This window comes from Falco rusticolus, chromosome 6 (genome assembly GCF_015220075.1).
Source record: "Falco rusticolus isolate bFalRus1 chromosome 6, bFalRus1.pri, whole genome shotgun sequence".
Lineage (NCBI taxonomy): Eukaryota > Metazoa > Chordata > Aves > Falconiformes > Falconidae > Falco > Falco rusticolus.
In genome coordinates, this window is record NC_051192.1 from 75,553,327 (window position 1) to 75,568,671 (window position 15,345).

The 15,345-nt window shown below is 37.4% G+C and overlaps 1 protein-coding gene across 1 annotated transcript in view; it reads right to left on the minus strand.

The window, feature by feature from the left end:
* The window catches only part of EYS (eyes shut homolog), an 874,042-nt gene that overhangs the window by 502,575 nt on the left and 356,122 nt on the right, over positions 1-15,345 (minus strand). The window contains 3 exon segments of the mRNA XM_037392524.1: positions 8,536-8,681; positions 9,355-9,462; positions 10,369-10,465. Coding sequence (XP_037248421.1) covers positions 8,536-8,681; positions 9,355-9,462; positions 10,369-10,465 — 351 coding nt within the window.

The following is a 15,345-nucleotide window of genomic DNA, read 5'->3' on the forward strand; positions in this document are numbered from 1 at the left end:
GGACTGCCTAGTATGCAATGCTTAGCTTCAAGAACCAATCTGTTTAAAACGCGCAGCTTCTGAAAGTGTATATAAACTCGTGTTTCTGTACAATAAATTGACATTTGCTTGCATCAAGCTGCGTCCCATCTCTTCATTCGCCGCACCCACCTGAAGTGCTGTGTCCAGCTCTGGAGCCCTCAGCACAGAGAAGACATGGACCTGTTAGAACAGGTCCAGAGGAGGGCCACAAAAATTATAAGAGATGGAACACCTCTCCTATGAAGACCAGCTGAGAGGGTTGGGGTTGCTCAGCCTCAAGAAGGGAAGGCTCCAGGGAGATTTTTTTGCAGCCTGTCAGTACTTAAAGGGGACTTAGGAGAAAGATGGGGAAAGACTTTTTAGCAGGGCCTGTCACAAAAAGCTAAGAGGTAATGGTTTTACACTAAAAGAGGGCAGATTCAAACTAGATATATATAAGGAAGAAATTTTTTATGATGAGGGTGGTGAAACACTGGCACAGGTTGGCCAGAGAGGTGGTAGATGCCCCATACCCAGAAATATTCAAGGTCAGGCTGGACGGGGCTCTGAGCAACCTGAGTGAATTGAAGATGTCCTTGGTCACTGCAGCGGGGTTGGGCTACGATGACTTTCAAAGGTCCCTTTGAACCTGAACTATTCTTGATTGTACAGGTTTATCAAGGGAAAATCATGCTGGAGCAATGTGATTGCCTTTTATGATGAAATGACTAGGTTTGTGAAAGAGTAGACAGCAGTGGATGTCACTTATCTTGATTTTAGCAAGGCTTCCACACTGTCTCCCACAGTACTCCTGTACCCAAATTAGGGCACTAAGAGCCTGGAAGTCTGGAAGGGTGGACAACTTGATGGCTAAAAAGCTGCCTACCTGGCTGGGCTCAGAGGGTTGTGGTTAATAGATCATACTGTTCCAGGAGGCTTGTTAAGAGAGGAGTACCCTCAACTCTGCCACAAGTCTCAGAAATCTGGGAGGCGTGAGACCAGACTTCAGTAGTAAACCCTGAAAAAAAGACAACTTTGGGTACCTCAGACTCTTCCATGCCTTTTGTCACTAGGTCCCTCTCTCCACTGCAAATCAGGCCTGCTTTTTTACTGGCTTTCCTTTTCCTGACAATGTATATATAGAAGGCCTTCTAGTGGCTTTGCACATCATTCTCTGTTCTCAAGTCTAGCCGAGCTTTTCGTTTCCTAATTTCAACTCTGCACACCCAGGGTAATAGCTTCATATTCCTCCGAAGTAGCCTATCCCTCTCCTTCCACCAACTGCGTGCTTCTTTTCTGCATGTGAGCTCAGTCAGGTGTTGCCTATTTATCCTTGCTGGCCATCTGCCATACCTTCTTGACCACTGTCTTCCTTGAACAAGGATAAGCAGTATTTAGAACAAAGCTGCTACCAGACTAAGATTTAATTAATGGAAGTGTGACTTAAGGCTTTAGTTAGTAGATGGTAAGTCACTCTGAGAGGAAACTCTCAAGGGGTGTTTACGTCCTGACCTCAGCTCTCAGGAAAGTAAACGAGCAGCCTAGACTTGGCATTTCAAACCAAATACTCAATGAGATTACACCTTACTGTTCTATGTCCTCTCTGGCCCAGGAAATCTTTGCTGAATAGTGTTGAAGCTCAGCAAGTACAGCAAAAGTGCCCTCTCATTTCCTTACAAATCAGGCTAACTCATAGCACAGACATTACAGGACTTCTCAGCAAAACACATAAATTTGCCTTTCATGATGGTGTGTTCCCTGAACTTAAAATTCTACAAACTTACGCGAATGGTCAAATCATTAAACTAAAAGACAGACACCACCACCTCCACAGTTAATACAGAAACACAGTTCTGTCAGCACACATTAGATTTGTTCTTGGCATGGCAAATTTTGGCCTCCTGTGATATGCAAGATGCACCCTGATTTGATGTTTCAGGGAGCATACCAGGAGATTCCTCCCCTCTGAGTCGAAATAAATAATCCCTTCAGTTAGTAGTGTAGTTGCTCTCCCTCCAGATACCAATAGCAAGGCAGACAGACAGAGGCTTGAGGAGTGTAATCACTGCCAGAGCTGGCTGGCACTACAAAGCTGCAGAAGTAGATGGGAAGGTCAAAAAGATAAAGAAAACTTCTCTCCCTTTTCATTGATTAGATCTTGTGGGACTTTCTTGCTAGGTCAGCCTGTTGTATAAAAAGCAGAGCAGACTTTTCATTGTCACGTAGACAAGATGAATAGCAGGTTCTGAGGCCCAGCATAAGGAAGGTGGAGGCCCAGAGCTGGCATTAAAGACAAAATAAAAGATGAGTTATTTAAGCCAAGGTTTTCATTTGGTTTAACATAAAATTTAAGTGCACCCTTAGTCACTTCCAAGTGTCAGTTTGTACTGATCTCATAAAGATAAGATTATAAGGGTAGATCTGAGATTAAGAGAATAGCTATTTAGAATTAAGGTATAATTACTGGTCTGTAGAAATGATGACTGAACCTTCACAGCAAAAAGTGAGTTCATGGTACCCGAGTCATCTTTAGGCATCTTTTGGATCAGATATCCAATAACTGGCAGTCTGAATCAGAATTCTGAATTTATATACATCCGTTTAATACACATCCTATTTTAGCCACTGAAATCTTATTCTGAGTATTGGATGGAGGTGTCAAGATGCTGGGGGGAGGCAGAATCTGCAAGGCAGCTTCTGTGAGAAGAGACCAGGAGCTGCCTCATGCCAGACACAGACAGTTCCAGCTGGTGCCAGTAAGACACAGGTGAGCCCCTCATCCCGGATGGTGGCACTTCTGTGAAAACCTATTTCAGAAAGGGGAAAACACTGCACAGGCTGAGTGAGGAGGGGAAAAGTGAGTAACAATCCTGTGAGTGGCAAGGTCAGAGACGAAGGGAGAGGAGGTGCTCCAGGTGCAGGAGCAGAGATCTCCCAGCAGCCCGTGGAGGAGATCACTGTGGAGCAGGTATTCCCCTGCAGCCTGTGGAAAGCACTCCTGACACAAGCAGATATCCACACTGCAACCCATGGAGGACTCAGCGATGGAGCAGGTGGATTAATTCCTGAAGGAACTGTGGCGATTGGAAAGCCCATGCTGAAGCATGCGTACCTTGAAGGACTACAGCCTAGAGAGAGAGGACCCATGCAGGAGCAGGGGAAAAGTGCGAGGACGAGGGAGCAACAGAGAGGAACTGTTACGGACTGAACGCAACCTCCCATTCCACATCTCCCTGGGCCGCTCTGCGGCAGGGAGGTAGAGGAGTTGGGAATGAAGTTGAGCCAGTGAAGGGGGGCAAGGGGGAAAGTGTTGCTTTATTTTGTCTTTCTTTCTTACCATCCAAAAATCTATTTTAATTGGCAATAAAATATATTCATTTTCCTCAAGTGAAGTCTGTTTTGGCCGTGATGATAACTGGGAAGTGATCTCCCTGTCTTTATCCCAACCCATCAGGTTTTTTTCTTTATTTTTGCCTGTCCTGATGATAAGGGGGACTGAGAAAGCAGCTGAGTGAGCATCTGACAGCTGGCCAAGGTCAACCCAACACATTTTAGGAAAAAACCTTTAGTCTTTGCAGAGATCTTAAAATTATTTAGTTAACTTCGAACAAAGAAAATCAGAAAATGAAGACATAGGAATTACCAACTCTGTCAAGGAGGGTAGTAATGACTCGGTAATCTGAGAATCCTTTGAAATTAGCCAACAGGGAATTATCAAACGAAATGCTACAGCCAAAAACTTGTATTCTTATTAAACCCATTTTGCAGCAGACTTGGTGACCCAGACACTTATGGCTTATACTTGAATATAAAATACATTTTTTCATGAACATGAAAAATATTTCACCTGAGGCATTTCTGAATCATCCGGACTACACTTTGCCATAAGGTTGTTCAGATGGTAAGATTTATAAAGAAGTGATTAACACCTCAGTCATGAAAATGACCTTCAGGATAAATGATCATAATACATTATGTTTAATTACTTTTTCCTTTTAAGATGTTATATTACACAGCTGAAAGTAATATTAGTGTTTTAATTAACAGGTTTTTAATATTAAACTGAGTGGAATATATACATGTATTTTTTGTTGGTTTTTTTATATAATTATGTAGCAGTGTACATTAAGGATGCAACATGATATTGATTTGCAAATAGGTAGATATTGCTATACTCATTTATTATATTTCCTTATTTTGCTTTTATTTTTAAATTGCTGATTATATTCCATTTAATTTATAATTTCACAAACAGCCACAAGAATTCTACTTGATTGCACCATATCTTCAGATTCTCTAACAGAGGTTTACTAACCTACCAAGTCATAATTAAATCTGACATAGCCTCTGTTTCTCCTTTGATTTCCTTAGATTATGTAAAAAGTTCCTGTATTTACTGTAACATTTATGAAATCAAAGGATTCTGGAATCATATAAAGGAAAAGAAGAAAACAGTCCCTGAACAAGACATATTTAAAAGGCTATCTTAGTGCTAAAAGGCAACTATGTAAGCCTGGTGTTTTCTTGCCCAAAAGATCTATCCTGCATGTACATTAAATCTTTTATGGTATATTACAAAGCATAACATTTAGAGTACAACATTTGCAATACAAATTCAACAGTTCAGTTACAGCCACCAAGATTCATCACTCCATGCAACGAATGGCTGACCATCTAGACAAAACAGGCTTCAGGTTCAGTTATTCAGAAGGTATCTTTCAGTTTTATGTTGTTCTATCTAACACTCGGGCACCACCAAGACACTAACAATAAGCAGTAATAACTCTGATCGTGAGTAAAAAGCTATTCTACTTAGGAGTTTGAGCCACTGATTTTTTGAGTTAGTTCCATAAACCAGGCCACATTTTTCTCATGTGAAGATAGGAGGGATGGAACAAGAATAATAAGAATGGGGAATTAAAGAGTTCACAGAATTTTGTAGCGAACTGGTTACCTAGAGACTTTATGCTATGCTACTGCTAAGCTCCTTTGTAGTACCTCAGCATTAAACACAAAAAATAGTTTTCCAGGGCTGAGTCTTTCAACATGAAAGTTTAATGCTATTTCAAATAAATCAATATTTTTTGCAATGGAGTGTAAAACTAAGAAAAACTAACGATGTTTCTGTGTACTTAGAAGAGAGTAGTTAAACTAATGCAAGGAGACAGTCTGTAGCTTTAGTATGCTGAAGTCATAGATCTGCAGAAACAACATATATCTGTTTACAAAGATCGTTTTGGGCAACGAGGATGATGTATACCGTTATATAGAATTGCTAAAGAGCCAATACAAGTGAAAGGATAGCAATAGCTGGTAGAGCTGGAATAATTAGATCTTGTGTTATCAAAAGGATCTAGTAGAAATGAGCAGTATTGTTTCATGGAGCAACGCTGGCACGCCAAAGCAAGAATAAAAACAAGAGGGGCCAAGCTGGGGATGGAAAGTTCATGTCACTGTGTCATCTGCACCTTTGATGTGACCTTGCTAGCCAGTGTGATTGAGGACAACTAAACCTATGCAGAAGGCTACTGCTGAAGAGGCGATGCACTCATTTCTACAAGGTATACTGCCAAATTAAAAAAAAAAAAAAGGAAAGGAAAGGAACAATGTACTTTTGAAAGGATTACTTGATTATTTGGTTTAATCCTTTTGTTAATTTTCCCCTATTTCTAATATAGCACTGCTTTATTAAGTCACTTCTCATTTTAAGCCAGGCAAAAACCACTTTCTTGAATGCCCAGATCACTTATTTTGTGAAGTATCTGGGTTGAGGACTTTAACCAGGGTTTATTAGTGATACCTAGGTTTTAAGACCACGATTACTGCCAATTACATCCTGACAGAAAGGATACATCTGTGCATTCATCATCTGAACTGCGGTAACTTTTTGTAGGAGTGTACTTGAGATGCAAGCCATTAGATTTTTTTGTTAGCAGTGTTGAGCAAAAGCTGTATTTTAATAGTTAATAAATTATTTTAACATGCTTTTGTTAAACAGCTATTTAAAGTGAAATAAAACTATGAACAATGTAAAATAAATCCAAAATAAGATAAATTTATGGAAAGCTTAAAATTTAAGAGAGCTGCCAGATTTTTAGAGCGTACAGAGCAGAGATCAGTGTCTAAAGACATTCAATTACATGATGACCAAAAATGCCATTCAAAATTTCTGATGAAAGTTAATACTTTTAAGTAAGTTTTTATAAATAAAATTAAATATAGTAACATAATGTGGCCAAATCCATTTAATGTACTGTAAATTGTTCCAGTTCCCATACGAATTTATAAATTTGTAACATTTTAATAATTATAGACAATGATTACAGTTTTCTCTGTACAAGTATATTAAAACATTTTTGAAATGCAAATGATTATTGAAAGCAATACACACTTATGTAACTTTAAAGGCACTTTTAACTGTGACAGACAAAAAAAAAAAGCTGTTCCTAAATGTATGCAATTACTAAAGACAAAAGTGGAAATACACCTATGACTCAGTGTTAAACACTTTTGTTATACTGTTATAGATTCAGTACCTTAGATACTATTATTTTGTAGTTTTATAGTATTTTCTTTCATTATTTGTAATTCCAAAGGTCCGTACTCTCAAATAGTATAATTACCTTTTCTGTAACATAGGTAACATAAAAGCAAACTAAATATGAAAAATCAGCTATCAGCTATTTGAATTGTAATTGCTAGGAAAAGTTTTCAACCCTCAAACTATCAGAGAACTGTTTTATAATTCTGTATGTTTGCCAAGGGAAAATACACTTGACACATGCTCTTTTTGCTTCGTTATCCAGAAAAGCAATGTCTTGCTCTGAAAAGACCTTGCTTTGAAATCAAATTACTTTCACTCACCTCTGGGCCTACTAACACTGCAACTTTATTTTACAACCTTAGTTCAACTGCTACACCAAACACTTTGTATTGGATGAATTATTCCTTATCTAACTGGTACACTGCACAGTGGATGTCCAAATTTTGTGGATGTCACTTTAACATGGTGGTCGTGGGAAATCACAGGTTATAATTAAGTTATGGGCAATCTATCACTAATTTTTGAGTAAGGTTTCAGTATCTGATAGACACCTGGATATCACATCACTCTTGTTAGTAAATAACTAACACAAATAACTAACACTAAGTAGTAAACAAATATTCTTTTAAATATACTAAAATAATTTGTACCAGTAAATAACTACTTGTAATAGCAAACAACTACTACAGGTGATTAAAAAAAAAATCACAAAAAAAACCCCTAACAAATCACATCATCCTATCTTGTTGGTCAAATCTCTTAGGGAAAAGAACTCAAGTCAAACTGCTTAGTCAATAATGAAGAATCAGAAAAGGAAAGCAAACCTGCAGATTGCCTTTCAGGTTTAGGTGTCCTGTCTTTTATGATTATAAATGGGAATTCTTACAGAAACATATACATAAAGGTGAAGACAGCTTTTTTAACATCTCTTAGTTAAAATCGTAAATCTGCAGTACCACTGCCCAACGAATCAAAATTTCTGTGATACCCAGGAAGTACTATTCAGAACGCAGCCCTTCTGAAGAAGGGGGGCAGGAGGAGAGGGAGCTTTTAAAGATTTAAGCAAGAGAATTATAAAGATTTTTCCATTTTTACTGAAATGTCAAGGATAAATTTGAAGAACGCTGCACAAGTGGCATGTGGACTAAAGTTTGCAGTGAATGGAAGACGAATACATAGAAATACAGGTATTCTCAAATCTGTACTTGTTCTTTGATCTGTGGAGAAATTAGATTCCTTCTAAGTGAATGCCAATTGCATCCTTTCTAATCTTATGAATTATGTGGTATTCATCACAGGCTAGAAGGGGTAAGAGAAAACATTTTATGCAAGAAGAATGCAGAAATGATACAACTTGAGGCAGTTGTAACAAACACTTCTGTAGTCATATGACCCCATGTGTTTTAAGGTTGCTTAAGCTGGGTATATCAAAACATTACGTATGAATTACTGCAGCATGCAGAGCATTTAAATAAAAGTCAACTTCATTTTAGAAAAAAATTACTACACCTCTACCCATTAAATATTTTGTCATTAGTTCTTCAAAAATGTAAAGTTTAACAGTAAAGGCAACAGTGTCAGTCCAACAGGTCAGCAATGTCAAAGTGTTAACTATGGTTCTGTGCAAATTCAAATGACAAGGTAGCATTCTATTATATTTGTATAATTTACTCAGTATCTATGGTAATACTTTTTTTCTTAGGTGAATTCAGAAAGTATTTTTCTTTGCACTATATAATCTCTCTTAATGTGTTTCAGCTGAATGTATGGGTGACTAAAGAAATCATAAATCAAGCTTTAATATAAGTGATGTCTTGAGCTACTCACAAAGAACTGGATCAAAGTTCGATTTAAAATAATACTGAGTTATCCTCCAAATAAGAAGATGATCCTGTGTACTTTTCCTTGATGGGGTCAAGGCCATTGCTATAAAATTAAGACATGTAAAACCTGTGAAATAGCCTTCTCCACTGTGGTAGAGTGGACCATACCTGTGAATCCAGGGGGACAGAAACACCGATAGCCTCCAAGGCGGTTGATGCAGCTTCCTCCATGCAAGCAAGGCAAAGTTTCGCACTCATTTACATCCATCTCACACAGAGACCCATAGTAGCCAGGTGCACAACTACAGACAAATCTTCAGAAAAGGGAAAATCAAGTAAGTCAACAAAAGTAAACAACATGTTCTATTCCAATATTCTGAAGCTATATGCATATCCCGATGTCAAGCTGGTTTCCCTAATCCTCAACCATATTAAAATAATTAACCAACTTCTCTCTTTTCCGTGTTTCTGAAGCAAGCAAAGAAATTCAGTCTTTTTAAATTACTAGAAAAATTGTGCACAATAATTTTATCTGAAGGAAAAAGGAATGACTCAAAGGCAATTTTTTTTGGACACAAGTCTCTGAATAACTGTACAGTGCTGTGGAACAAAGTACAAATTTCTCTATTGCTTAAACTTAACTTTTTGTAAACATTTACATTAGAAAAGGTCATTGTTGGAAGCTGAAAAGAGAGATGTAGCAATCTAACTGAAGATCAGTTTTCCTCTATTTCACTCTCATACCAAATTTAAAAAGGAAAAAAAAAAGTAAGGATGGAAAGAACAAGTTCTGCTGAAAACAGTTTCCCTTCTTTTTTTCTCGAAGGTAACAAAAGAAACAAATATCTGAGTGAGCAGCATTTGCCTGCCTCATTTTAACACAGAACCCTTGTCAGGTGCTGAAGGCCCCATACAAACCTCAAGGCAGAAAGCAGACTTTACACATAAAGAAATCAGGGAATTGTTTCTCGTTTAGTAATAACTAACCTGTTTACAAGATCCAGGCAAGTTCCATTGTTCTTGCAGGGTCTTGATAAGCATTCATTAATCTCCACTTCACAGAGTGTCCCAGTAAAGCCATGCTGGCAGGAGCATCTAGCAAAAAGGATGTCACTGTATTACTTTTTAGTTTCATATAAAAGATTCTTGAAAAATGTGGCAGATTTTGAGGGGTACAACTAGGTGGTTCCAAAATTGTTATCTTCTAATCGTTACAAGGTGTTGTACTTTAACAAGCTTCACAAGTAACTGCAGTTCACAAAATAAGATTTTTGTCATTATTAGTTGAAGGCCACAGGCTTTGTGCTGACCCCACTGTGCAAGGGCTCAGAACTTGCCTTGGCCTGAACTAGTTTTCACTTGTTCTGACACCTGCCCTGGAGCCAACTGGCTGCTGCCTCATCCTTTAGCTTCAGCTCCAGCACCAGCACCTACAGTAAGGGTGCCACACACTGGGGTAATTATGGTGTAACAAACAATAGCCTTTTGTGTCCATGTGGAGAGGGGAATCTGGTAAACAGTGCAAAGGAAATAAATTGTGATAAGGAAACATACAAAAACTAGCTCCAAGCAGGCCTGAGACTGAAGATTAGAAAAAACATCACACTTCTGGCAAAGACTTCAAGATGCTGGTGATATACACTAACTGCCAGTTCTTCTGGTATTGGCTTCATTGTTCGTGAAACTGTTTTCTATTAATTTCAACTTAAACTATTAGTATTATTGTAACTGGACTAACAACAACTGTTTGTTGTATTTGGTTAAATTCTTAAGATTTTTCTTAGCCCTACAATAGATTCTTAGGTCCACATGTATGGTATACATGTACGTTTTTGCCCACAAGAAGATTTAGAGTGTAATGTAACGGTGTCAAATGCATCACAAGAAAAGATATATCACATCACTGAAGAACAGCAAGTATAATACAAGACAAAGTACCAAAAAGGTGACAAATATCCATGTATCATACTGAATACCTGTCATTAAAATAATTCTCCTCACCTGTAACTGTTAACCCCGTCCACACAGAGACCTTGATTCTGACATGGATGGGAGACACACTCATCGCTGTTAACTTCACAGTAAGTACCCTCAAATCCTGAAACACAGATATTGACTGTGAATGAGTGAATTCTGCTACATAACGTGAATATAAGGGCCACAGATCCTTTTGGAGGTTCAGGGCTATCTCAGACAATGGAAGTGGCAGGCCTGAGAAACCTCAGCTGCCCTTGAAGCTGTTCAAGAAAGAGCTGAGTGAACAGGAGCATCGCTGGTGAACTACCCCTTCTCTTGGGAGCATCTAAGCTGAGGCTTTTCACGCTCAGTACCTGACTGACCCGCGTTGCAGCCATGATTCTGCCTAGCCACGTACCTGTTTATCTGGATACTGACTCTGGCCTTCAGAGTAGCTCCCTGGCTTCACCTTGGACCTGCCCCATTCCCTGTAGCCTTGACTGATGAGCTGGCATACTATGCTGATCCTGGACACCATCATTGGTCCTGCTTTGCTCACCTCATTCAGATACTGGCCTTGACACTGAGGTCCCTGCCCTGGCAGCCTTGCTAAGACTCCTGTTACCTTTGCTGCTGGAGTAGCCAGACCTCACTGCTCTCTAAGGCCAGAGGCAGCAAGTGGATGCATTCCTAAAAGAACTTTCTCCAATTAACTTAGCTTCAACAAGTTAATTTCCAGAGAGTGTAAGTCTTAACATACTTCAATGAACGAGTGAGAACAGATATATGGATGGAGCATCTGGCTAAATATACGCGGGAAATGTAACTGATTTTAAAGGACTGAAAAGGCTTTCTTAGGGAGTGTGCTAATACTAAAAGCTAATTCAATAAGTAATATTATTACAAACATAATGCAAGTTAGAGAGACCACATTCAAAAGCAGTCAGTAGATGAGAAAAAATATTTAAATGGTTTTAATATTTAAATGAAGAAAAAAATGTGATTAAGATCTTATCTGCACAGTACATTACGCGTATAATACATTAAATTACAAAACATCCCAGAATATATGCTAAATAAAAATAAGAAATTTTTCAGTAATACAAGAATACTTCTTTTGCTCTTACAAAATATTGCATCTTGGATAAACTATAGCTACTTAGTTGAATCTTGCACAAATGGAATATGTGCGTTTCAACTGATGTAGTAAAGCAACCATTACAATAAAAAAAACTGCTTGCACTGTAGTGACTATAATACCTGACCCCTGATAGCAGTCTGACTGAAGAGCATTTATGGTGTTCACCAAAGTGCTCTTGAACACCATTTACATAACAAAATTCAATTTAAAACAACTATTAAAAGAACCACTGAAATTAAGTCTGTATTATTATAAATATGATGAAGACTTTATTGGAGCCTCTATTAAAACAACCAGCAAAAACTGTTATCGGTACATTTTTAGATAGTAAAATAAGGATAGTAATGACTTTTATTGTTATATTACGCATTTGTAGTTTTCAAAATACTTCACAGAAGTGGGGAAATCATGAAAGATGACAGAATAGTATTTTTATGGAGAGAAAATCATTACTGGAAAAATTAAGTGGCTTAGGTCAGTTGTAAAGAAAGCTGGAGAGGAATCTCTGCTGGCACTCCAATGTATGATCTAAACATCAGCTCACATCAAAGCAGTTGTTATTTTCTTACCAGGATATTTCCTGTTCGACAATTTTCCTGGATAGACCTGTGTGCTGGTTTTGGCTAGGATAGCATTAATTTTCTTCATAGTACTGATATGGGGCTATGTTTTGGACTTATGCTTGAAAGTGTTGGTAATACTGGGATGTTCTTGTTATCGCTGAACAGTGCTTACACAGAGCCAAGGCCTTTTCTGCTTCTCACCCCACCATACCAGTAAGTAGGCTGGGGGTGCACAAGATATTGGGAGGTGACACAACCAGGACAGCTGACCACAACAGACCAAAGGCTCATACTCAGCATATAAAGCTGTGGGGAAGGAGGGGACATTCAGAGTTATGGCTCTTGTCTTCCCAAGTCACCATTATATGTGATGGAGCCTGGCCTTCCTGGGGATGGCTGAACACCTCTCTGCCCATGGAAGTAACTGAACGAATTGCTTGCTTTGCTCTGCTTGCGCATGCAGCTTTTGCTTTGCCTACTACACTGTCTTTATCGCAACCCACAAGTTTTCACACTTTGAACCTTCCAATTCTTTCCCTTGTCGCAGTGGGACAGAGTGGTGAGCAAACGGCTCTGTGGTGCTTAGTCACCAGCCAGAGTTAAACTACAAAAACCTGACTGAAATGAGTCCTAAGTATTTGCTGAAGGTTTCACAGCAGGGTCTACTACAAAGCTGGAAAATAAAGCCTGGAATGTATCTCAAACTAATTCTTCAATTACAGCCACTTACACTCTTATGATGTGATTCTTTTCTTCAGAGATATCTTGAGTGCAAAGTGATACCCTCATTTATTTGTGATTTGTATGACATTTCACAAAAACTTTATAAAATAATTGCCATAATAGAGGACAAAAGTTATCTATCACAGTGTACTGCTTTGAGGAAGATCCCTCAGCACAGACAACCTTGTTATATTCTGAATCGTTTAGTTTATTATTTGCAAATAAACCAGAATGAACAATCCAAATACTTTTCTTAATCTGTAGCATGTGTAATCTGCATCCCAATAGTACAACTTCAGCCTTCATCTGCATTTGCCTGAAATGTGATTAAAGAAAAAAGAAAGGTAAAAGGACTATAACTTGTGCTGTAGCATTCTAGTTCATCGTTTAGTACTAGACCTGGTTACATCAAGTAGGCAGCAGTCACTGACACACAAAATCATAACATCACAAACAACCAGGAATTCTTCTTTGGACACATGCCACTCCAGTGCTACTGACTAAAACCAGAGAAAATGGTAACATGTTTCTCTAATTCTGGTTTGATTATGAAATTGGAGGGCACAGCAAATGTGAGAAACCAGGACCAACAAGAAAACTGTTAGCCAGCTTCCTCATCTGTGACTTTTCATTTATTTGTGATGTTTGACCTTTCTGAAACTAAGTTTTGTTGCAGAGTAGAAGGCTATGTCAATGGGCAGGGGAAATGGGACATCACTGAAAACGTAAACCTGTGTAACATAAATAACTCAAAAGTTATACAGACAGTTTTTAGTTTTATATGGTAATCAGAAAAGGGTGTGAAGCTAACAAATTAAAACTTAAAATACTAAAAGAACTTACATGGAATAGCTTCTTATTATTATGTAATACTATATATCATTAAGAGAAAGCATTTAAAAAAAAAAAAAAACAAAACAAAAACCAACCACAGTTCTCAAATTAAAAAAAAAAAATGTAAAAAGGAAAACTGAGGGCATTCATCATTCTGCTTCTATCGCCCCCACTTGGTTACGGATGTTTCATAGTATTTTTGAAGCAAATAGTATCAAAGTGAATACATAAAGCACCATTTAGACACATTTTTGATTGCAGTTGTACACATTTTTCCAGAGCATAGCAAATTATAGCTACCTTGAAAAGACATAAAATAAGTAAACATACAGTAGGCATGCTACTTTATTATTCCTACAAATGGAGAAAAACAGTTTCCATCATAAAATTTTACTGACTACCTCCTACACTATGGAATAAGCAATCTATATGTTCGATTTACTGATGAATACCGTATTTTTTAACTGACAAATTAGCTCAGTCCTTTCATTAAAAAAGTACATTTTTTTCTTAATGACATATCCTGTTAAAAATTACATAGAACTATTTAGATGATTTGGTTCACAAAAAAACCTTCTGAACTCATGCAGTGATTTTTTCTGAGATTTTTAGCCTTTATAGCACTTTTTACAGAAGAATTTGGCAGAAACTCCTACTTTCAACTAAAATGGTTAATTAGAAGCACTCAAATCTACTTAGAAGGACCTGAAAAATATTAGCAGTGTTATTTATTTCGTTCATAATTTCTGTATGTCTGTGCTTTAGTATATTGATAATTTATGAAGCTTGTAAAAAGTATGTTTCAATAAAAGCACATGTTGATAAGCCATTTTTAATTCACTCCTGATATATTCTCAGAGTACATTATGAAAATAAGGAAGTGTAACACTGTGCACATCACTCATACAAACAGGAGTGGCCAAACCTCAAAATATATACTGCAATATTAGGATTAAAATATCTGTATAATGTTTGACTAATATACTTGGACAGACACAAATCATATGACTTTCAGATCCAAAAGCATACTTAAAGTGTTCATACCTAAACTGAATTGGTTTAAGAAAAGAATTACCAAAGTAATTAATTATGTGGTGCTTTTGAAGCTATGACATGCCTCATGGGTCTAACATGCACAGACTCACCCTGTTCCTGTATTTTACATGATAGTCAAACATAATTTCAAGGGTAATGTAACACATCAGGTTAATTTGTGTAAACTACAACTGCTTCTGGGATACTTAAAACAAAAATTAATGTATGGATGCAATTTTTACAGTAACGTAGACACGTTTCCAAATTTTTTAATGTGCTGCAAGAAGAAAGAATAGGACAATGGGAGGAAACTGACTTAAAATGTTTAACATGTCAGATATACTACCAAAACAAACATTTTTCAGTTGCAAAGAAATTCGCAGTATATAAAAACATCATTCACTTAACACAGCCAACAGAACTTGTAGTTTACACTGCGAACACAATTAATTTATTTGAATCATAAAACACAGTATTTTTTTATTTTAATCAAAAAATTTTGTGAAGTGATACATTACTGGAAAACCTGAAAATATGCACAGTGCTGAAATATAGTTACTGTAGCAATATTTAGCACTATGCATAGGAAAATAATATGCGCATTTAAATGCAGCTACGTGCTTCCTTTGCTACTGCCAAACTTAAGATCCAAACTGTAAATCAATAGAACACGTAAAAGACTTGATGTAGCTCTCTAGCCATATACTTTACATAGTAGCTTTTCTG